Here is a 24,881-nt window from a genome sequence, read left to right on the forward strand (position 1 = left end):
ATGTCCACAACTCGTACCACAAATTTCAGCCAGAGAACATGGACCGAAACACAAAAGGAGGGGGTGTATTCATATTCAACAAGGATACCTAAACCTCCAGGTTAGTGGCGCAGCATGATACCTCTGAGATCATCCATGTGCAACTAACATCAGGCAAATCTGCAATGCAAATTGTGGCCTGCTACAGAGCATTCTCCATGACCCAGGACCACCACTCCACCTTTCTGGAGACACTGGAAAACATGAAGGTCCTACAGAGCACCCTGATAATGGGCAATTTCAATTACCCTACCCTTAACTGGGAAAACTACTCAAGTACAAACTCCCAGGTCCTGCGCTTCCTGGAATTTATCAACTCAAATGCCTTGGATCAGCTGATAAACTCCCCTACCACAGGTGAAAACATACTGGACCTGGTCATCACCAACATGGGCGACAGGTGTTCCGCACCTGAGGCCAACCCGTCACTGGTTAGATCAGACCATAAACTAATCACTCTGGATGTCCACACCACACCACCACCCCCAACCAAGGAAACCACACTGAAAAACTTTTCTATAGCAAACTTCACCTTACTTAAGACAGAGGTGGTAAGTTTCACAGCCCCCACGCTAAAGGATAAACAGTGTCCAAGATGCATGAACCTTTACAAATGCACTCTATGAGCACCTACAAGGATGCATGGATTGTGCCATCCCTAGCAAAACCAAGACTCACTCTCCTAGGAGAAGGAAACCAGTGTGGTGGACCCCTGCCATAAACATGCTATACAATAGGAGGAGGAAACTAGTTCAGAAAAAAAAGCAAATCCCAAGAAGGAAAGACATCCCTGATCAGTATCAGTAAGAAACTGAGGTCCCTCATAAAATCATCCAAGGCTAACTTTGAAAGAAAAATAGCCAAGGATTTGAAAGATAACCACAAAGCCTTCTTTAGCTATGTCAAGAATCTAAGTGGCAACTCGCAGATATGCTCTGAGCTAGTGGAAAATAGCACAAAATATACTGAACCTACTGATATTGCCAATATCCTGGCAGATAGATTCAGTGCAAACTTCACCCCCCAAAAGGGCCCACAACAATACCGGAAAAGTGCAGTGCCCCGGAAATCACAGACACAGGTGAAAACAGTCCTTTCAAAAGCCAAAAGCACAGCGTCAATGGGGCCAGATGGTGTCCCAGGCTGCATCTTGCCCGAACTACAGAACTAGCTAACCCCCCACCTAAACACACTGTTCAACCTCAGCCTCTCCCCACAGGCTATGTGCCCATAGAATGGCGCACAGCAACAGTTATTCCGCTCCACAAAGCAGGGGCCACAACTGAACCTGGTAACTATCGCCCCATAAGCCTGACTAGCCTGATCTGCAAGGCTATGGAGCGCATCATCATGGAACTCATTAACAAAGACATTGGGAACCTCCAAACACTTAACCCGACCCAGTTCGTCTTTGTTAAGGGCAGATCATGCCTACTAAACCTGGTTGACTTCTTCGAGACATTCACCAAGGCCATAGATGAGGGGAAGGTGGTTCACACAGCCTACCTTCACCTCACCAAGGCTTTTGACACCATTCCCCACTCGGGAATTATAGAAAAACTCACCAGCCTGAACATAAACCCCTACGTCACGAGATGGGTTGCCAACTGGCTTACAGACAGAACTCACACGGTAAAAATAGCAGGCTCCAGGTCAGACTCTAAACCAGTCACAAGTGGTGTCCCACAAGGCTCGGTCCTGGGACCCCTACTGTTCGGCATATACTTCTCAGAAGTACAGGCAAACACAGGAGGACTATGGCTAACCAAGTTCACCGATGACTGCAAACTGGGAGCCATAACTGACTCTCCGGCTGACACGGACATTCTCCAAAAGGGCCTTACTGAGACGGGCACCTGGTGTCAAAGTCATGGTCACAAACTAAATGCCAAAAAATGCATAGTCATCCCGTTTGGGAAAAAGAAAACACCCATGAATTACCACATAGGTGTCAGCCTCCTTAATACAGAGGAGGTAATAAGAGATCTGGGGACCCAGGTAGATAGTAATCTCTCCTTTGACAATCATATTGCCAAAGTAGTTAGGAAATCCTTCTATGTAGCCCATCTAATTACTAAAGGGTTTGCATCCAGAAATAGAGAGGTTATAGTGCCCCTCTACCTGTCACTCATCAGACCCATCAGAGTACAATGCCCCATTTGGGATGTACCTCACAAGACACTACCAACAGCTGAAAGACCACGAAAGTACCTCACCAAGAGGATTACTGGCCTCAAACATATGTCCTATGCAGCATGACTGGAAAAGCTCCGGCTGTACTCAGTGGCATATCACTTATTCAGAGGTGATCTCTGCCTGATTTACAAAGCCATGTCCAACTCAGAATTGATGGACATGCTCCACACCTAAAGAAATCCAAGTCACTGCGAGCCACTCGCTCTAGTGAGCTAAACCTCGCCACAACAATAAATAGAACATGGTGGAGGGATAGATTCCTGTCACAGAGACTCCCCATGCTTTGGAACAAAATTCCTAACTACATTAGGCAGAGCCCCTCACTAACACTCTTCAAGAGAAACCTTGATGAGTGGATGGGTAACAGAAAATACACCCTTGGGATCACTTCATTGGCTCTTCTTGACAGAGGCTCAGTTAATTAATCAATGGGGCGGCGAAAGCTGACACACTCTGGCTAGGCTTATAAATGCCCTCGGGCAGATAGCCTAGTACCTACGTATGAACAATGGGAGCAGCTTGCATTGGAAGTTTTCAGTATTAGAAAAAAATATAAAAATGTTCACTTCTTTATTTCTGGATCATCACTGGATTCCCACCACAGTCATTTAATTATAAGCGAACATAAAGGGACATCAGTTCCCACCAGGGTCATTTAAATATACGTGAACATAAAGGGACATCAGTGTGCTTATATCACACGGCTGATGAAGTTTATATCACACGGTTGATGAAGTTTATATCACACGGTTGATGAAGTTTATATCACACGGTTGATGAAGTTTATATCACACGGTTGATGAAGTTTATATCACATGGAATCACCCAATATCAACAGCTCAAAAGAGAGATGCTAGAAAACCGGATATAGTGATCCAATAAAAGACAAAAGTAGCACTGATCATTGAAACCGCCACACCTAGTGACTAGAGTGACTTGCGTACAAGAGAGACATAAAGTCATAAAATACCTTGACCTGCAGGCAGAAATGAGAGCCATGTGGAAGAAAGATACCCAGGCAGTTCCAATAGTAGTAGAGCAACGGGTGTTATAAAAAAGAATTTACAATTGTATTTAGATATGTTACCAATTCATGTAACACCATAGGAATTAAAGGAGTCGTCATTACTGGGCACAGTGCGGGTGCTGCAAATAGCATTTTTGGCTGACATCAGAGTGAAAATACTAATATGAACGTAACTCGTACCTTGACATAGGAATGGGGTCCATTCCCGTCACGGTATTAGAAACCCAAAAGACTTGGAGAAATTAAAAATGGCATAAGTCAGTTCAGTTAAACATGCATCTGTAAACACACACAATAATTATTTTACCATAAAAATCAATTCTATAACAGATGTCTGCTTTCAGAGTAAAAATGTACAGCAAATTTATTTCCTGTGGGTATGAGTGGGGCATGGAACCCCACTAATACAAATAAACATCTTAAAGGTTGCAGCATTAGAGAAAAGAAACCAATTTGGGTTGCAAATATCTTGGATGCAAAGGGTTTGTTGCATTTAGGTTTCTGATGAAGCATTATTTTCCATGGATCTGATTCAAAAGGATTCACTATAACTGTCCTAGCTTACATGTTTTTATTAAAACGTACTACTCTCATTTACATGAAGATGTCTGGATAAACAGTAGGAAATATGGAGAAAGTGGGCTGGGTAGGACACTGCATTTAAATCTCAGCTGAGATTTCTCTGAAAGGACAGTTTTCCTCATTTCAGGAACAGACAAACAATAAGTAAAAAGGTCACACAGGAAAACCAACTGGTTAAAAAAAAGAAAAAGAAAAATCTAGCAAAGCTAGTCTGTCCACTGTGTGATCCCTTAAACCTCTTTATCAGAGGCAACATGGGATATATCCAAATTACTCTAAGGATATCAGGTGTTTCAGCTAAATGCCACTTCTGAATATCCATGACTTTTTCTTTTACTTTCAAGTCTATTTATGAACAATTTCAGGCTAATAAAGCCAAACCCTTTAGCTGTGGACATGCATGTTTCTGCCTTCTTATGGCATCATCAGCACAGCATAAGAGGAATGTTTGACTTTTGGAAACACAGGATTGTCGTACCCAACTGATATCCATAAACATTACGGTGTCTACAAAATATCCTAACAAACTAAAACAATGAGTAAAAAGGTCACAAAGGAAAACCACCTGGTTAAAAAACACAAAAAGGAAAATCTAGCAAACCTAGACTTTCCACTGTGTGATACCATAAACCTCGTGTATCAGAGGCAACACGGGATATATTCACCCTTTAAGGATATCAGGTGTTTCAACTAAATGGCAGTTCTGAACGTCCATGACTTTTTCTTTTAAGTCTATTTATGGACAATTTCAGGCCAATAAAGCCGAACCTTCTAGCTGTGGATATGCAAATTGCATATACCCCATGTTGCCTCTGATACAAGAGGTTTAAGGTATCACACAGTGGAAAAGTCTAGCTTTTCTAGATTTTCCTTTTTGTGTTTTTTAACCAGTTGGTTTTCGTGTGTGACCTTTTTACTCACTGTTTTAGTTTGTTAGTTGGGATATTTTGTAGATACCCTAATGTTTATGGAAATCAGTTGGGTACGACAACCCTGTGTTTCCAAAAGTCAAACATTCCTCTTATGCTGTGCTGATGATTCCATAAGAAGGCATAAACATGCATGACCACAGCTAGAGAGATTGGCTTTATTGGCCTGAAATTGTCCATAAATAGACTTAAAAGTAACAGAAAAAGTCATGGACATTCAGAATTGCCATTTAGCTTTAGCACCTAATATCGTTAAAGGGTAATTTGCATATATCCCGTGTTGACTCTGATACAAGAGGTTTAACGTATCACACAGTGGAAAGTCTAGCTTTGCTAGATTTTTCTTTTTGTGCTCATTTCAGGAACAGGTCACTGACACTAGGCATCCACAAATGTTTCTTAACGAGAAAATGGACAGTACTGGAATTAGCAGACTGGGAAGACACAAGTGTCCTGAAGAATGGGATTTACACAAGCAAATCATGCATTTCAGAATTAGATTCAGCAAGGGGAGTGGGTGCAGAAAGGAAAATGCACTGTTAGCAGGATTAATATGTGCAGCAACTGTTGCATTTCTACTGGTTTTACTGCAGAGAGAAGCCCAAACTGTGATCCAGTCATCCCAGGTTCATTGAGACACAGGTCCCTTAAGCAGCAAGGTGGGGGAGGGAATGGAATGGAAGTGGCATTGCTTACTTACCTCACCCCAGGTTTGGTAGATGGAAGGGTACGTCTTGGGATCAAGTCTCCTGTTAATGAATCCCCAGTAGACACCAGTGACCAAAAACAAGTTATCGTCTAAGGATGAGGGGCTACATCCTTCACAGAAAGAGAGTGATATCCTCATAATGCACCCATCTGTAGGCCCACCTGTGAGACATTCGCTTTAGTATGAAGGTGAAGGTTAGGGTCTATACAAAGTCTTCAGACAGCTGCTTATGTGATAGCCAAGCTAAGACTGCTACCCTGTGGGACAGGCCCATGATGACTGGCAAGATGGCCAGAAGGTCCTTGGCAGTAATAAAAAAAATTTTGAAAAAGTGAATGCAGAATCATGTACATAATGACAAATCACAACAAATGAATGAATCGTTGAAGTAGCATTCCTTGTCTATGGGTCAAATGCCTGCATTCAGAAGTACATACAATAATTTCCATTTCAAATCACAAAATTAGAAGATGAATGACTGCATGCAGTTCCACTTCTCAGATACGTCTGGGAACTGGACAGCATATCTTGTACTTACTCATCCTTCTCTTACTGCACAAAAGGTCACAATGTATGTGAATGCAAAATGGTTTAAAAATGAACAAAGTGCGGGGAAAAAAGTTTCACTAAGTCACTTCTGAGTTCTTCCCCCTCAAACAACCAGCAATACTTATGCAATTTTACAATCACTTTTTATTGATGATTACCACTATAAATTAAAATGCATAAAATAACTTGATATTTTCATAACCTTTACTTATAACTGGCTTTTGCTTGTATCTTGTTTAGTCACATTTCTTATTCATAGGATCACCGGCCCCCAAAAGGAATACAGGTACTGTCCCTTTAGGCCAAAGCAGCATAGGGTGGAAGGAAACATAGAAGGCATCACCGACATTCAGGGCTTATTACAAATGGTAATGCAGAAATAAATCTGTCCTTTGATAATAATGTTCTGAATTTATCTGATTATGTACCCTTCACCTATACAATTGTCTGTCCTGAATAAAGGGTTATCATTTGTACCTGGTTTCATCAGTTCTGAAGATAACATGGCTCAAGATGTCTTTTCGTTTTGTAGACTATTGAACCTTAAATTGTTTTTTGGTGATTCTAGTTTTTCACGAAGTGATAAATTTATTTATCATAAATCCACATTTAATCCACCCATGCACCCTCTGGTTCTTCAATTTCAGAGAAATATTCTCAAAGATCTTCATTTCTCTGGGCAAGATGTTCGATTTAAATCCAACAACATTTCTTTAGCAGAAAAACAGGCTATTACTGAGTTACAAAATAATGAAGATATTGTAATAATTTCTGCTGACAAAGGGGGTGCTGTGGTAATTTTAAATTGGTTGGATTATGATAAGGAGGCTATGAGACAACTTTCTGACCAAAAATATTATTTGCCTATGATTATGAATCCCACGTTTAGGTTCATGAAGCAGATTGAAGATTTTGTCCTCTGGGCCAGGGATGAATCCATTATTACAAATGAAACTGCACAACAACTCATTGTACATGATCCTGCTACACAATACATATATTTTTTTACCCAAGACACACAAGAATTTGGTCAATCCTCCAGGGAGACCAATTGTCTCAGGGAAAGGGTACATCACAGAACATCTTTCCTTGTTTCTGACTTTACATCTCAAACCTTTATTGAGTTTGGTAAGGTCACGTATACATGATACCACTATGTTTCTCAACATTATATCAGACAGTCAGTTGGAGGAGGATTGGCTTATGTGCACTCTTGATGTGTTCATTATATACCAACATCCCTCACAAGTCCGGGTTGGAGGCCTTGTCTTTTTGGCTGGAGAAAGCTGGGTTATATCAACCTTTATTCAACTCCTTTTTGGTAGAACTAGCCAAATTTGTGTTAACCAGCAATGTTTTCTATTACCAAGACAAATGTTATTGGCAAGTAAAGGGTACAGCCATGGGAGCATCCTTTGCCCCAATATATGCAGATCTTTTCATGGCTTTTGTAGAACACCATTTCATATGTGATTGCCACAATAACATCTTCTTAGAAAACATTGATATTTGGCGACGTTACCTGGATGACTGCTGGATGGTTTGGGGAGGGGACATACCAGGTTTGAGGGATTTTGTTTCATATTTAAATCACAACAAATGAGGCATGGAATTTACAGTCCACTATGATTATAACAAAATCACCTTTTTGGATGTTTCCATTACCAAACAGATTGATAACACACTTTCCACAGAGGTATTCAGGAAACATCCTGAATTTAACACAATTCTACACGGTTCTAGTTTTCATCCACCCCATGTAATACACAATATTCCCAAGTCACAGTTCATTCGTATTAAACGTATTTGCTCTACAGATTCCACTTTCCAACATCACAGGCAGGACCTCACAGAACGATTCAGATCAAGAGGCTATGGTATGGGTCATGTGATCAATGCAAGCAATATGACAAATTGTTCAAACAGAGGTGATTTTTTACAATACAAAGAACGGATTTCTAAGGATTGTACCACACTTAGATTTATTACCACATATGCTCGCAATACCAATCAATTGACTGCAAGCATTAACAGACATTGGAATATTTTGCAATATGATCCAGATATCTCCAATTTTATTCCAAACCAGTGTCAATTTTCATACAGGAAAGGGAAAAATCTAGGTGGCTTTTTCAATCATTTCAAACACGGCAACAAGATCACAAATATGCAATTTAAACAAACTACACTTTCTGGGGAACCTTTAATAGGCGGTTTTCCATGTGGACACTGTACCCACTGCGATAAAATCAATAAATCCAAACAGTTTTCTAGTACGAATTGTTCACAGGTATATGACATCAATTTTTTCGCAAACTGCAGTAGTGACTGGATTATTTACATGGCCAGTTGTCATTGTGGCGCTTTCTACATAGGACAAACTTCACGACCATTTAGAATTAGAATATCAGAGCATACCAGTAACATTCGTAACAAGAAAACCAGCAGTGCACTGTACAAACATCTTTTGGTACACAATTCTGCCAAATTTACTTTTATTATTATTGACATCATATCAGGAAACAGGACCAACAAAATAGGATGGCACCAAATTCTCAACAACAAAGAGAAAAAATGGGTAATTAAACTTGGGGGATTATTCCCACCTGGTCTCAGTGAGAATTTATGACCCACCAATAGGGAATTAGATGCCTCTATATAAGCTTATCACATTTATGCTTTGTTTAAATACACTGAGGAAGGTTGTGTTTTTCTACCGAAACCGGTCTGTAACATAAATGTGTAGGTTTGTTAACCTATAATAAATTTGGATCTTATTGGATCAACGTTTGCTGGCTCCACTTTTTTCTTCTTTATACAGTTGATTTGAGGGCCGTGCAGCTGCTCACCGTGCAGGAATTTCTTTTTTGGTTACATTTCTTATTCCACATTCTTGCATGCTTCATGCTCACAATTTTCTACCCGAGTTTTACTCATATCCTAGCTATCTTAATTTTTAGCTAAGACAAGTTTTAGCAGCTAGACTTCTCACTATGTTGGAAGTTTCTCTTTGATTCAACAACATACTACTTAGAACTATATGTTCTGCACGTCTGTTGTGTAATTTGAACCTATTTGAATATGCTTTTCGCATTTTTCTGCAACTACTTGCTTCTGTATTACTTTGCTTGATCTTCATAAATTGACCCTGTTGCAATATACCTATCTGATTGTTCTGTACTCACTTATCTGTTGTATTACTTTGTATTTGCCCACGTGGTTCAGGTCACAGCTGAAAAGGGATTTTGGACCAGACCACCTACCCTGTTAAAAAATGAACTAATACCTCTCAATGGCCATGTCCTTCATAAGAATCCCAGCTGCACAAATCTCATTAAAGGAAGAATATCTAAAGAAGGCAGTGGAAACCTTGTGGAATGGACTTTGGGATTTCATGGGAAGGGGGAAACCATGAGGTGATATGATATACAATCACAAAATGAAGTCGAAAGGGTGACTTTGGACACTTTTAAACCAAGCTTATCAACTTGCAGATGTAACAAGAAGTTGTGATTCCTTCCTAAAGGGTTGGATCTTTGCAGGCATAGCCTCAGTTGTCTGTGTACATCCAATTTATGTAAAGTGTATTCACCTTTATTACAACCGTTTGGAAAGAAAGCTGGTAAATGGCTAGGCAGATTTATATTTGCATCTGAAGCCACATTGGAGACAAATGGGGATTAGTATGCAGAGACACTCTGTCCTTGTAGAAAACTATTAGAGAAATGCAGAGGACAGAGCCCGCAACTCCAAAATTATTTTTACAGAAGGAATAGACACCAAGAATAAAGTTTTCCAGAAAAACGTATGCTGGTTCAAAGGGTGGTTTAGTTAAAGCTTCCAGCACAATGGTGAGATTCCATGGAGGTGCTAGCTCTCTGACTGTAGGATGAAGGAAAAAAAACTTCTTTAAGAAAGTATTTACAGAGCTTGTGGGAAGCCAAAGAGCTCACTTCATAATCAGTCTGAAAATCTGATATAGCCACTAACTGCACCTTAAGAGCAGAAAACCTGGAATGGGAGTTAAATGTATTTGTCAGGTATTGTAAAATATGTGGAACAGAAACAGCAGGAAGGTCAATGTATTGTGGTACAGCCTAAATTACACAGTGATTCCCACTTGCCATGTCAAAGTTTAAGAGTAGATTCCTTCTGGGATGCAAATAAGATCCTAAATACATCACTGGACAAGGACAGTTCACTGACCATCACTGTAAAAATCAAGTGGTTAGTCTGAAGTTGTGAAGACCAGGGTGAAACCTCCCCAAAAGATGAAACAGCAGATCTTGGTGAGGATCTTAGATCAGGGGAAGGCATCCCTGATGCTTACACAAAGGAGCCAAATGTGGAGCAGTAAGGATTATGGTGGCTTTACATCTGATCACCTTGTGTAGAACCCTGGGTATCAGGGGCAAGGAAAGATATGCATAAAGCAGCTTTAGGCCTTTGCTTGACTACAGCATCTCTCATGGACTGTTCCTCCAGGAGGGATCATGGCAAAGAAGTAAGTTGCTGCATTAACGCATCAGGATTGACATACTGAGCCTGTCAGCAAGGCAACTAACCTTCCCAGGAACATGCTTTACTATAAGAAAGTCATGCAAAGCAAATCAATCACCCTTTGCCAAACTTTCACAGTTTCCAAGCACAGAGAGTACAATCTGGTTCCTCCCTACTTGTTGATGCATCAAACCACTGTCTTGTTGTACCAATGTCATGTTGTTCTGTAGTTCTTGCAATGCAAGGAGGACTGTCACATCTCCAAGATGATGGAAAGGTTGGCCTAATGAGAAATCAATAACCTTTGAAACATCCTCCCCTGTAATTTCCTTCCACCCAAAGGAGGAAGCATCCATGGTTACTACTGCTATAGTTAGTGGTAGGTCAAAGCGTCTTCCTAAATTGATCCTGGAGGAAAGAGACAGTCATCTAGACATGAAAAACTGAAGTCCTTGTTTTTCTTTGGAACCAAAAAGGTATCTTGAACAGAATCCTGACCCTGTCTGATCTGGTGAGACCTAATTGGATTTTTTTTTTTTTTTTACTCCAACAGAGAATTTCTTTTTTGGCCACTTTTTTTTTTGGTGGGGTTGTACATCCAGAGGCCGCTGTCTTATCAGGCAAGGGGCTGGGAGAAGTGAATTCTACAAGGAGTTAGCCACAGGTCTCAAAAAGAACAGCATCTTTAGAGGGTGGATTCAAGATCCCCAACTGCCTCTAATTCTAGAATCTTGCCAAAAGTGGCACCTTCCAGAGGTGACTGGTGGGAACTCTCTTGATCTTCTGAGCCTGTCTCCAATGTGACCAACTCTGAAGGGGAGTCATGTGCCTCTTCTTGCATTCTGTCTTTCCTGGAACATGAGTGGGATAGGATCCAGATTCTCAGATGGTATATACTGCAATTGAGCAGTACTTTTGACTCCAGTTCCTCTGCTCTGACCCATGGATGCATGTTGGGTCTGAGACAAACAAGAGACGGAGTCAAGGGATGGGGCCGACAATGAGAAGCCTCTGCATCCATTCTCCCTCAAGAAGCAATTATCTTCCCCAAGATCTGAAAGGCTGCACCCCCTCTTGGTCAGATCTGATGCGCCTGCCTCAGTGGCTAGGTCCACCCTCCCAGAAGGGAATTGCCAAAACTGAGAAAGTGGAAGACCTCGAGGAGGGGAGTGGCACTGACATCTCTAAGGCTGGATGTCTCTAACACTGACAAGGGAGGTGTGGGTGACAACTCAAAAGATGCCATAAAAGACATAGCACTGAGATAAAACTCAGCTCCGACAGTCTCGGGGATAGTATATGTTGGCTCTAACACCACTGGAAACAAGACAGAAAAGCCAGTCATTACTGAGGGAATTAAGACTTCAGGGGTAGAGCTGGCTCAAAAACCACAGTGCCTAAGTTTGTAGCAGGGAATCGGCTAATATCAGAGTTACAAGACCATTACTATTCACCCTCAAGATGATGGGGGTTGAAAGGATGTTCATCTGTATCCAAGTCTTTAAAAATGTCCACATCATACAATCTAAATCAGCTTCTGAAGTACACCTCTTGGACCTGAAAGACAGATGGAAACAGGAAGGATATGTGAGACAGCTACTTCTCCAAAGTCGTCCTACTCAACTATCTCTTAGGAGATTTGACTGGAATGACAATCTGCTCCAACACAAAAAAAAAACAACATTGGAGAATGTATCAGCATCAAAGCAGACACTAACTTAGTTCTAGGCACATTTGAAGTTGAAGACAGCTCCAAATCCTTAGCCCTTCACAGGGTTCTCCTTCCCTGACATTTTGCTTTTCACTGTGTTTTCTTTTTTCTGGGGCCTTCCTGGGCTTGTCTGCTTCAGATCAGGTGGCAACAAGGACAAGAGGAGGAAATGGAATATTTTAACAGAAAGATGTTCCATCCCAAACACACCACACACAACTCACTGGTGTCTTGTGGAGAATTTTGCGACAAAACTGTTGGCACTTCCTAAACCTTTTCTATTTGCCCTTGTCTGCTTCTAAAAAAACAGAAAACATTCCCAGACTCATATACACCAACAAGAGCCAAAAGTATAAACTTCGAACTCCATTTCAACATTAAAATACAACACAAGCAAGCAGTAGCTAACACTATTTAAAGATGATACTTTAAGTATTTAAAAATGCAATACACACCTAAACCAATAATTAACACTATCTAAATCTCTAAGAATAACTATTAAGTTAAAGGGCCACAAGATGTCAAAAAGACAAAACAAAAAAGGTGGTGGGAGCCCTATCGAAAACTTTCCTTCAAGACTACAAAACTTCTTTGAATTAACACTGTCAAATTACTGCAGTTTGGCTGAAGAATAAAGGGAAAAAAAACAGTCCAAAGAGGATCACTTAGCTTGCAAGTTGTGACATCAGCATGTAAGTGCTACAGAGATACATGAGATCTGAAATAGCTTTATGGGAAGACAAAAATTTAAGGGCTTGAGCAGGCTCGGATGCATGAAGCTGCTTATGGACCCATCAGATCAGACAGATTGGAGGAATATGAATGGGAGTTATGAACACATATAAAGGAACTAGCCTAGTTGGCAATCTGATGTGCTTTGTACGCACTACCCCCAAACAAAAAACAAAGATATAAAAACTGTATGGTTAGGTTAGCAGTGGCAGTGGATTGGTGCAAGATTGTCAAACTGCAATGCTGGCAATAAACTGATATGGTTGACCAAATAGTCTTGACTTCCCAGTTGTTAACAGATGCAGCTCAGACACAAGTATTAACTGAAGGAACTGCTTAAGTGAGGACTAATATATGTAAAGCAAATACATTGTTTTGTGATATGGGAGTAGCAGTACAACTAAAGCTTTAACTTCCCATTATATCTTGAGTTTAACCAAAAACTGAAAAAAAGAAAAAGAATTAACTCTGTGAAAACAAATGGATTTGTGATACATATTGTAAAACTATGCAGAAAATCATCTGCCAAGCACGCAGCTACAGAATTACACATTACAAGCAACCCAAGAAAAAATATTCTCAGAGTTCTGGCATACAGTACTCCTTTTCGATATGCAAGTTGTCAGCCAGTCTCACTATCCTGGCTGCCAAATGGGAAACAACTACTACTAGGTTGTCAGCTGGGTCTATATGAGGATGTATCAACGACATTAGTAGAGAGGTTTATTCCAGCAGATACTACTTTACTCACTTTTGCTGCACTAATGACAGATGCAGTATATGACTGGGCATTGTCTCCACAAGCCCCACCACGAGACTGATGGCACCGGATTAGCTGGGAGAAAAAAAGAGAAAGACTGGTTACATTTGTTTGAAATCCGTGTTCCAAACAGCCAATAAGCAGTGTCACTGTTCATCAAATATAGCATTCAAACAAGTTCTTGTTTTGTAAATCTGATGAGACAGTATAAAACGCCTTCTGTTTCTGGGTGCCGCCCAGACTATCATGCACTCAATTTTGGTTTGTAATTACAAGACCAGAAGTCATTAGGAATCTATGAAATATGAAATACTTGATGCTGTTGGTGGTGGCAGCAGTGGTTCTGGCAACAGCACTGTCATCATAAATACAAGTATTTGAAGAAAATTAAAATGTGTCGTTACTTCTGTATCCTCTATGTCAGCTGCTGCATCTGTTTTAAAGTAACACTGCTTCTTAGTCAGCAAACATTGTCATAACAGAACTTTTAAGAAAAGCAGTCATACCACTCAGAACTATTGCTCATTTTCTGTTTTCTACTTTTAAAACTGCATTAACAAGAAATTTTGCAATTAAACACTACATACAAAAAATGATTGCAGATGAGAATCACACAACTCTTCCAGTGGTTGCTCTCTCTACTGCAAAATCCACTTGCAACCTATGCTTATCTTTGCTGTCTGAGTCATACGTCTCAACTTCTTAGCTCAAGAATTCAGAACAAAGCTAAAATTTACTGCAGGACAAATGGCAAAAACCAGGGATATATTTTAAACACTATTCTTATAAACTTAGAAAGCTGTTGGAATAACAGGTTTTGAATTAGCACTGTTTTTCCAAAGGATATTACGTTTGAAACTCAAATATCTGTTATTTAATGACTGCAATACTCAATGATTTGCCAGAAAAAACGCAATTTACAAGAAACAGACCAAAAATGTGAGACAAACTTGGGCATTCTGTAAATTCTGGCAAGTTAGAGGTATGGCCTGACATGTCCAATCCTGAACCCCTTCACATAACACGATTAGTTCTACAAGGCTGTTGCTCTATGCATTTAGTACCCTTTCTTTACTGCAAAATCCAACTGCTACCTATGCTTATCTTTTCTACCTGACCTGTCCCTTCCTGAACTTCCTCATGATAGCATTAGTTCTACAAGGAGATTGTTACATGCATTCAATAGCCTTTCCAAGAAAAATACTTCCACAAATCATTCTCTCAGCATCTCTTCCATATTGTCATGCTGTTTTAGCCCTTCACAAAAAAAAAAAGACTGCCTTACACTGTTATGTGTGTGTGCCCTTGCATAACAAAGTTTTCTAGTGATGCCCCACCATATCTTTGCTAAAGCATATATGTTATGGTAATGTACTCATTTGCAGAATGAAGATTGAGCGCTGTTGCTCTTTTCTGAGCGTAATTTTACCTGTACATAACAGAAATGCATTGCAGAAATATGGCCTCATAGTGTGTAATATGCTTTGGCAAATCCTGTTAGCTCAAAATAACATTTCAGTAAAACCAGACCTGACAGAGCCCCTCATCTTCTCCCTTTCCCTGATGTGGTGTGTTCTTTCTTAGAATTTGTTTATACAGAACAAAGGTTGGGGGGGGGTCTCAAAACATCCATACCAGCATTTATCATTTTGAAGAAAGAGCAGGGGTCTTTCAAGTCAGGTTGTCCTGAAATGTAATTTTGAATTAATAAGTTTCATCAAGGTCATAGTCAACCCCTCCCAACACCAGTGTTCTGAGTAGGACCTTAAAACTAAGCTAATGAACAGAATCACTACCCCTTTTTTCTACTTGTGATACTGTTCTTACACATTTTTCTTTTGTTCCACTTTTTTATAAAGTTTGTGACTGACTCTAGGTTTCTGACCTGGCTATGCATAATAGCTTCATTCATCTGGTCCTTAAGTGATGATTTGGTGACTCCCTCCAGTCCTACTTAAATGTAAAAATCCCTTCTCAAAGGAAGAACCATAAGTTGAGAGGAAGAGTTAACCCCCACCACACTGGAAGAGAAGCAGGAACTGTGAGTGGCCATCATTCCGCTAGCTCAACTCGAAATTTTTGCATCAAGCCCCAAGCTCCCATGAAATGCTGAAATATATGGCATGAGTGGGCGGGCAATGGTGCCACAAGGAAGATGCCCCTGCCTATGAAATAATTCTCTCACCTCCTTGCCCATTCACCACTCATTCAAGATGCTGTCCCTGTGGATGGTCCCAATCTCACCACCAGAGTCTGCAACCTAAGGCAAGCATCATATTCCCCCCACAAAAGAGGCAAACAGGTATTACATTGTTACTACTCTCTCAGCTACCATCAGGTATTGCAGAAAAAGGCTGCTAATGGAGTAAAAGTCAGGAATTCATCCCTCTGTGGTATGGAACTGACTTATCCTTACAAACTCAAGGATACAACCAACTGTTCACACTTACTTGGCCACCCAAGCAATCAGAGGCAGACAATTTTTGTTCACACTATCTGATGCTCAGTATTCTAGCTACAGTCATGTAATTTTCATTCTAAAGTTTTGCAGCCGCAATGGGTGATTTGCTCATTTGTGTGACAAATCTTTTGCCATTCACAGTTATAAAAACTAAATTATGAGTATTCTAAGCCTGTCCCATGGTGTAGAGAGATGAAGTCTTGACTATAATCCAGGTGACCATTGCACAATTAGCACAGACTCCTGAGGGGTCAGTTAAGGGATGACGGGCATGACTGCCCATTTCAACTCAACCATCCTGGGACAGAGAAGTGACCTAGGCCACCACAAAGGTGACAGGAGGGTACGCAATAACCCAAGGAAGAGGCCAATCAATCTTGCGCTAGTAGCGATGCATGCACACTCTGGGGGGTGAAAAATATGCAAAGGAGCACCAATGTCTATCATCTAGCCAGCTACTTTAATGAGGCTTCAAGCAAGATGGAAGGCTAGGCTACTCCATAGGACCTGCAGGCTGGCCTGCTTCCTATGACCTGATGCTTGCTGAAGGGGGATGGATGGGCTTCCAATGCAGGAAAAAAAGGCCCATATGCTTTTCACGTAGTCTGGGGATTCCTGACACCTACCTATGCAAAACAAAATGGCATGACTGGCTGCAAGTAGGAGAAGGCATTGACATAGAGTCCTGTGGAAGTGGGGGAGAGAAACTTGCACATACAACATGCATACTGTGCAGCAAGTAGTGCTTCATGTATTACAAAAGGCTCAGAATGACATCAGGATGAAAACAGTGTGACATGATTCAAGAATGAAAGAAAAATTAATGTGCTGCCTATAGAATAATGCTTTATGGAAGGAATCTGCTCATAATCAATAAAGACAGATTGTGCCAAGACCCATGTCTCAGGTATGACAAAGTTTAGGAGGACCCAGAATTCTAGATGCTTCTGAATAAGTCAGAAAATTTCAGTGATTGTATATCAATATAAGACCATCAGCTGTTTAGCAAGATTAGACATGATGACAACTGCCAAGGAAACTTGTTTCTGACTGCAAGACCATCTGTGTACCACTGTCTCTGGACTGGTCTATATTTAACAGGCCTTCTCCTTTCAAATCATAGCACGCCTATAAATCAATGAACAGAAAGGTAATGCACAAATGGAGACAGAGATCCAATCAATTTTAATCGTAAAATGTTTTTGACTGCTGACACTGGCAGGTACTTATCAGTTTCATTCTTCAGTTATTGGAAGGACCAGAAAGAGACACCCAACAAATGTTGCTGCAAAATGTAAGGACCACACTTCTCCAGCTCAAGTGAAGGCTAGTGCCACAAAATCTATAAAAAAATCTGCTTTTCATCCTTTAATCTAAGTAAAACATCTTGTGAAAGCAACAGCATAACCAAACCTTCCTTAGACAAGAAAGGTATACTAAAATAAAGTCTACGAGAACAGTGGATTTAAACAAATCTAGGTAAATCATATTGAAGGACAACCCTTTATCCATGGAGTCCCATATGTTCTGATAAAAACTTAACAGAAAGAGCCTCCCTTGGAAATACCCACGTGGGAAAATGCCCAGTGTATAACTTAACTGATTAGTTGTCAGGGAGCAAATGACTCTCTCAACGCATTTACCAATGACGCATGTAAGCCTAACTGGACACTAGTTTTCTAATGTACGAAGAAAGTACTGCCACCTTTAAATATGAAATTGAGAACAGTAGTTTTTCGTAGCTGGGATTCTTAACCTTCTAATAGTAGTGAAGGGAATCCGCTCTGATAACATGCAATCCATTTGGTAAACATCTACTGGACCTTCCCTAGGCAAAAGGGGAGTCTAGTCAACACCAAAAAGCAGAATTCTTATTTTAGTCATGCTTCTTTAGTCAAGAGATTACAAAACAGGCCAGATACAAAGTCAGTCTCTTACTGGGATTTAATCTCTCCAAGTCTTTTTGGGTTTCTAAAACCATAATGAGGACAGCCTCCATTCCTAAGACAGAGCACAATTAGAGTTCATGAAATCAGTATTGTTTCAGTCTTGGATGTTAGCCAAGAGTGCTCTTCTTAGCACCAGCAACATACTCAGAATGGCCTCTTTTTGTAGTTCTTATGGGGTTACGTGTCTTGGTAGCACATTTTGGTATGATTGTAAACTCCCCCGTTTTTTTTTTTATTAGTCCTGTTGCTCTTACGGGTGTATATCATAAGTCCGAATGCTGAAACTTGGGAAGTTCAAAGTCTAAAAATAGCGAAGCCAAGGAACATCAAATTCTTTCCCAGGGAAAGAATTCGGTGGGCCGTTTCCACGGCTTTGGTATTTCCTCCACTGTGGTGCGATCTCGTAGTTTGTATATTTAAGTAGGGGGTGTGTTTCTGCGTTTTGTACCAGAACAGCAATTGTTTTCCCTGGGGAAAAAAAATCGCTGTTCAGATTTTCAATTTTCAAACTTCTGGGTTTGATATTTACATAGATGAACTTATGACAGTTCGACTATGTGATACAGACTCTGCTCTTACCACTACTGAAATTGTCTGGGAATTTTTCTTCCATTTAGTTCTGGTACGCTATGATTTAGTCTCTCTCTGTATGTAAGGCACTGTAATCGCTGGCTGTAGAAATTTCCGTGATCAATGCTACTTTTGTCTTTTTTTCTTAGACTACTATATTTGGTTTGCTTTAATCAATTTTTGAACTGGTGGTACTGGGTGATGCCATGTATTATAAATTTTATCATTCTTGATAATGATCTGTGCTTCATGTTTCTAATTCTTCTCAGCTACTTCTACATCATAGTGTTTACACAATTCCCAAAGCAACAATCTTTCCACATTGCATCTTCAGTGTACAGACCCCTCAGCTGTGTGTATCATACATCCAACAACAAGATGAGCAACTGTTTCTAGTTCTTACATTTGTGGCACTTTTTCAATGGCCTTACTTACACTAGCATGTATGTAAGCACCCTATCTTGGGCCAGTATTAGGCCTTTCATTTTTTGGTTTCAATTCACCTCTACTTAACCATTCCTGCATGAAGTACTATAGCAATAACCCACGCCTGGGTGTGGGTAATGCTGGATTTACCCACGGTTGGTGTGGTTTGGTCACGAGGGTGAAGCCTGACTGGACAAACAAAGATAACCGTGGGTAAATCCAGCATTACCCACACCCAAAAGTGGGTTATTGCTATTATACAATGACATTATTTAAGAAAAAAAATAATTATTTTTCTTAAATAATGACATTGTATAATGCCTCCTTGCTGCCCTTTCGCAGCTGTCTGGTATTCTGCAGCAGTTCTGATGTACTGCGCATGCGTATGCTTACGCAGTACATCAGAGCTGTTGGCAAAAACAACGCAGAAAGTAAGACCTCCGTTGCTTTTTACAAACTGTCTCGCTATGTTAAAGGAGTTTAACATAGCGATACGCCTTTAAAAAAGCAACGGAGATAGGAAGATCTCTGTTACTTTTTTTAAAGCTGTCTTGCTATGTTACACTCCTTATCTTGCGTTCTCCGTTGCTGTAAACAAAGAGTTATACTAATGGAAAAAGTCTGGGCGACCGGACCTTTTTCCATAACTATAACTCTGATTTACAATGTGCATGCTGACCAATTAGCGTGCACGTTTTGGAATATTAATGGGGGGGTCGTTGTATAATAGTAAATATGAGGTTGTCCCTGAAATGTTCTATGCTTGCTAATACATCTGCAGATTTTTCTAATTTTCCTTCCTTTTCTTTTGGTCCTTTTCTTTATATTCTTTCTTTTGTTTTTTGGCAGTTTCAGTTGTCTGATTTTTGTCAACTTCTGGTGCGATTTCCTCCCCCCTTTGTTCCAAAATGCTTCTGCTAAATTAAGCAAAGGTGTCATTTTAGATGACTTCTCACCGTGTTTTAGAACTTCCACTATGTTTGGATCTAATGAAATCAGCAAACACTTGAGCAGTCCCACAACTGAATATCTATACATGTAGTCAGTTTTGAGGAGGCCTCTACCCTCCTTCAGAGTGAGATACATAATATTGGTATGCACTGCTTTTTATATATCATTTGGTATTTCTGAAACATGTTTTTTTTTTCTTGTCCAATTGTGTCAATATTTTTGGAGCCAATCAAACCAAAGCTGCAATTTGGAACAAGAGCAAAATGATTTATAGGTTAAACTCTACTTCTACACGTAAAGTTTGTTTTTAATATTAGCTTTAGCCTTCTGAAGTATTCCTTATTGAGCTTTATTCCCATTTGTTCATGCTTTATTACTGACCTTTCAACTATTCCCAAATATTTATACACTTCCTCCTCCTGCTCAAGTTCTTTTTTATCATATTCCTGTCCCAGGTTTATATTTTCTTGGTGCTACAGCTTTCCTTTTTTAAATGTTGCTTTTGCACATTTATCAAGTTTGAATGTTATCCTTATAGCATTAATAAAAACGATTTGTAGATGCGTCGTGAACTATACAATTTTAAATCATCCACAACAAAGCAGATGAGATGTCTTTAAACAAGGTTTGGTTCTGTGAGTTAAACTGTAACCATATCCTAATCTGTTCGGTCCATGATTCCGAAACTGGGTTCCACGGACCACTGGCGGTCTGTATAATTTCTAGGGGTCCGCGGGGTCATTGGATCCCACCTGGATTTCACATCCTGATGACAGACCTTGATGTAGTTGAAAAACAATTTTCAGTTACAGCAATGCAGCTGAACCTCAGTAAAAAGAAAACAGACAAATGGCCATGTTCACAGCTAAGCAGCTGCTTCTCAGAGTTAAAAAAAATTAATTAGAACTAATAAATTCCGCATCTGCGGCACAGGCTGAGCAGCTACTTGCCTGCCCTGTGTTTTCTGCCTGGCAGTTGGAGCTTGAAGGGAAATTTAAACTAACTGTTCTGTTCCATCCAAGGGCTACTATAAACACTTAAAGAATGGAAGTTACAGTGGTGGATTTAGGTTAGTTGCAGGGGCAAATGCCTCTCCCTAGCATAGCAAAGCTGGTACTGCAAAGGTGATCTTGAAGCTGTTTTTGTTCTAGCAACTGAAAAGTGAGAACAGAACAGTGTTAAAAGACCATGAAGTTTTTTTTTTTTTTTTTTTGTTAAGCAAGGCTTGAATAAATTCTGCCAAAGCAGTATGCTCTCAACTGTTCAGATTTTCACAGAATGTCTAGATTTTTGCGTTACATTTTTGGTCTGCTTCTCATAAAATTGTGTTCTTCTGGCAAATCCCTGAGGCAGACAGGTATGGCAGACATTTGAGCTTTAGACTTCATATCCTTCAGAAAATTCATACTAATGCAAAATGTGTTCCATCAACTTTCTAAGTTAATAAGAGCAATATTTAAAATGTGTCCTTAGTTTTGGGCCTTTATCCCACCATTATGAAATGTTTTGTCCATATTTCTTGCGCTAAGAGGTTGACAGGTATGGTGTGTCTGTGTGCAAGAGGGAGGTGTGTGTGTGTAAGAGGAAGGCAGGTGTGTGCCTGTGTTCAAGAGGGAGGGAGATTGGTGTGTGTGTGTATGTGCGCACAAGAGGGGGGGAGGGATGTATGTGTGTGTGTAGGAGGTAGGTAGCATACCCCTCAACTGTCCAGGTTTTTGCAGAATGTCCATATTTTTGCCCCATATTTTTATCTATTCCTTATAAAAAGGATTGAAGTTGCTAAATGACAGACATTTGAGTTTTAGACTTCATATCCTTAGAAAAATGCATACTAACACAAATCCTGTTACTCTAGCAATTTTCTAAATTCATGAGAGCAACAGTTATAATCTGTCCCTATCTAGGCTTTGTCCAGATTTCTTGCAGTAAAAGGTTGAGGTGTGTGTGAGAGAGAGTAAAACACCCTAGTTAAGGTTAGCAGGTGGTTAGTAATTTGCTTAGGCTCAAACCCTGTACCTCAGCTACAGGAAACAAGAGTCTTAATGTTTTACCCAAACTACCAAGCTGCAGTTTTCAAGGAACAAAGTTTCAGCTGGATTTTCAATGAACTGTGAGATTCAAGGGAGAAGAGTTTACTGCCGCTCATGCTAAGTCTGTTTACAATGTTCACCTGTTTTGTTTAGCAAATGGTATCACTATTGTGGTATAAAATTTTAAAGCAGTGTTAGTAGCACAACAGTTAACATGCTTGTGTCTTGATTCAGAAAGCTGTGAGTTCTACTCCCATATCATGTAGATGGATTGCTAATACTGTGTTGTAATTTTTAAAATTCAAATGCTGATTTATATTAATTGCTAATATCAGTCTAAAAACACAATCCAAAATATAGGGGTCCACCAAAATATTTCCTTTATAAAAGGCATCCTTCCAATTTGCAAAGTTTCGGAACCAGTGTGCTAAGTAAATAGTGTAGTGGAGTAAGGGCAAGACAAAACAGCAGCGGTGGCCATGAAACACCTTGGAATATGCCCCTTTGGATTTTTATGCTATTGACAGTAATTTGCCATTCCTTACAACTTAATTGCAAAGTGGTTTGCCACTGTTTCATAGTCTCTGCAATACAACTAATCTCTACTATGTAGTGTGGAATCATAACAATAAGTCTCACAAATGTTCCAGTAAAAATTAACAGCACCACCACGAAGCACCAGAGGGCGTCTTCCAAGGACTTCTTTAAAGACAGCAAGTATAATAATTCCAAAACATTGAAACACTAAGTTTTTCTCTTCATCCTTTTCACACTTCTTGAAATTCGCAGTTCAGAGAGATGCAGATTCTTCTCTGTCATCCCTGTGGCATGCACCTCTGTTAGAGGGCACTGCAGTAGTATTACTGAAGCATCCGCATTCATCAAGACAGTGAGACCCAGGTCATCTGATTCTGTCCTAAAAGAAGTGTTCAGCAACACCTGCTGTTCTCCAAGTAGCTGGTGGCCTGAAGAAAACAATCTATTGTCCCTCATTTTGTTCTTTGTAAAGCCCTTTTTGACATGAAATATTGGATTTCAATGATCTGTTTTACGAAAGCTGTTGAAGCTTTTGACAGACCAATCCAACTCAGTTTTCCACTAACAGGGTCTAAGGCTTGTAGTCTCGTAATAAAGTATTATTTATTTATTTACATTTGTTTACCGGGAAATTCCGACTGGACGCAGGTCCTTTTTCAGAGGATGCCCAGGAAGAAAAGCTCGACATCATGTACATGATAGAGATACAAAGTTGCAGAAATAGTAAACAACATCACAGGTTGTTGGCTTTAATAAAATAACAAGATATTGATTGCCAACAGTATATACAGTAAATGTTGCAAGTTAAGATAGTTTCTTGTTGTTTATAATTTTAGTAACAAAGTTGTTAGACAATATTTTAAAGTATGTAAAGACAACTAGCTAATTCTAACAGTGGTTAGTAGTGGCGGTAGTATAGTTGGGTCAAGAGTCTAGGTGGGGGGGGGGGGGGCTGTTAGTCTGGATTAGAACAAGGACAAAACCAGTGCACATTTAAATTGAATTTGAGCGCAGTCTTGAAAAGGCTGCTGGAAGGCAGAGTAGTTATACAGGGTGGAAGACTGTTCATCGAACTATTCAACAAATCCTTTGTTGAGGATAGCTTACATAGTTTACAGCAAGCCTGTCTGAGGCACTAGTATGCAAGGCATGCAAATGAAAAGCAATCTCAGGACGCCACTTTGTTGAAATTCACAGATGAGAAGCAGGCAACTATGGCTTCCCACTTCTATTCCATATCCCATTCATCTTATTGTCCCTGGTGAGAGGGTGGTCATTCCTTCAATAACCTATTTCCATCGATCAGCAAAATTAATGGAACTTCAGATTACAGTTTATTATACCTCAATGGAGGAAAAACATCTGAAACTACCAGGTCAGCAACCCAACATACATACCTGTATTGTTCCAAATTTGAAGAAAACTCTAATAAGTGCATACTGGCTTGTCCAGTAATGTCACATTTGTACCCCACAATGCAGCAAGGCTGATTCTGGCAAAACATTCTACTGTGACTTTAAATGGTCTGCACAGGTGTTCAGGACCACAAAAAGTTGCCTAAGCATTTGAGTGACCACAGCTCTAGTATAGACTCACACAAGATGGACTACTCTGATAAAAAGTGTACTCTTGCATAGTCCTGGGATTAGGGACAACAACACACATTGAGTCATATGGTCAAATACTGTGAGCATCTGGAAGACTAGAGCAAAACATTTGCACATAATCTACAAAATGTGCTTTGCCAAAACAACTCATAACTCAGCTGATAATTTAAATAAAATTAACTAACCACCAGGTAAGCATGGCACAGACATATGGCAAAGGGTAGAGGTAGGAACAAGTACAGTTGTGTACACTTACCATAAATGTAGATGTTCGAGTGTATTCACTGTTGCAGTCATTACATTTGGGTAATATGTTGTCAGGTTGCCCTCAGTCGGCCTGAATAACAAAGTCTTGGGTCCTGCGTCGGTTGCGGTCACCTCTTCCATGACATCAGGTGTATAAAACATGCAGCCAACTCCATTTTAATCAGTTTTTCTTGCCCCAGATGTCAGGTGCCCCCCAAATGGGGAGCAAATATATATATATATATATCTACATGCAATTTAGAACACAAAAAGTTTACCTCCAACTAAAAGCAAATACACCAAAAAGTCTTTTGAGCATAGTGAAGGAAAGGAGAGGTATAATAACAGAGATGAAAGGGGGCTGGTGGGT

General features: G+C 40.0%; 1 protein-coding gene across 1 annotated transcript in view; it reads right to left on the bottom strand.

Moving 5' to 3' along the window:
• LOC122787696 (BCAS3 microtubule associated cell migration factor) overlaps positions 1 to 24,881 on the bottom strand; it is a 4,651,713-nt gene that overhangs the window by 2,504,935 nt on the left and 2,121,897 nt on the right. Inside the window, exon 11 of the mRNA XM_044054546.1 lies at positions 13,726 to 13,809. Coding sequence (XP_043910481.1) covers positions 13,726 to 13,809 — 84 coding nt within the window. The remainder of the gene's footprint in view (positions 1 to 13,725; positions 13,810 to 24,881) is intronic.

The sequence above is a fragment of the Protopterus annectens genome, chromosome 13.part0 (genome assembly GCF_019279795.1).
Source record: "Protopterus annectens isolate FY-2018-M chromosome 13.part0, PAN1.0, whole genome shotgun sequence".
Lineage (NCBI taxonomy): Eukaryota > Metazoa > Chordata > Ceratodontiformes > Protopteridae > Protopterus > Protopterus annectens.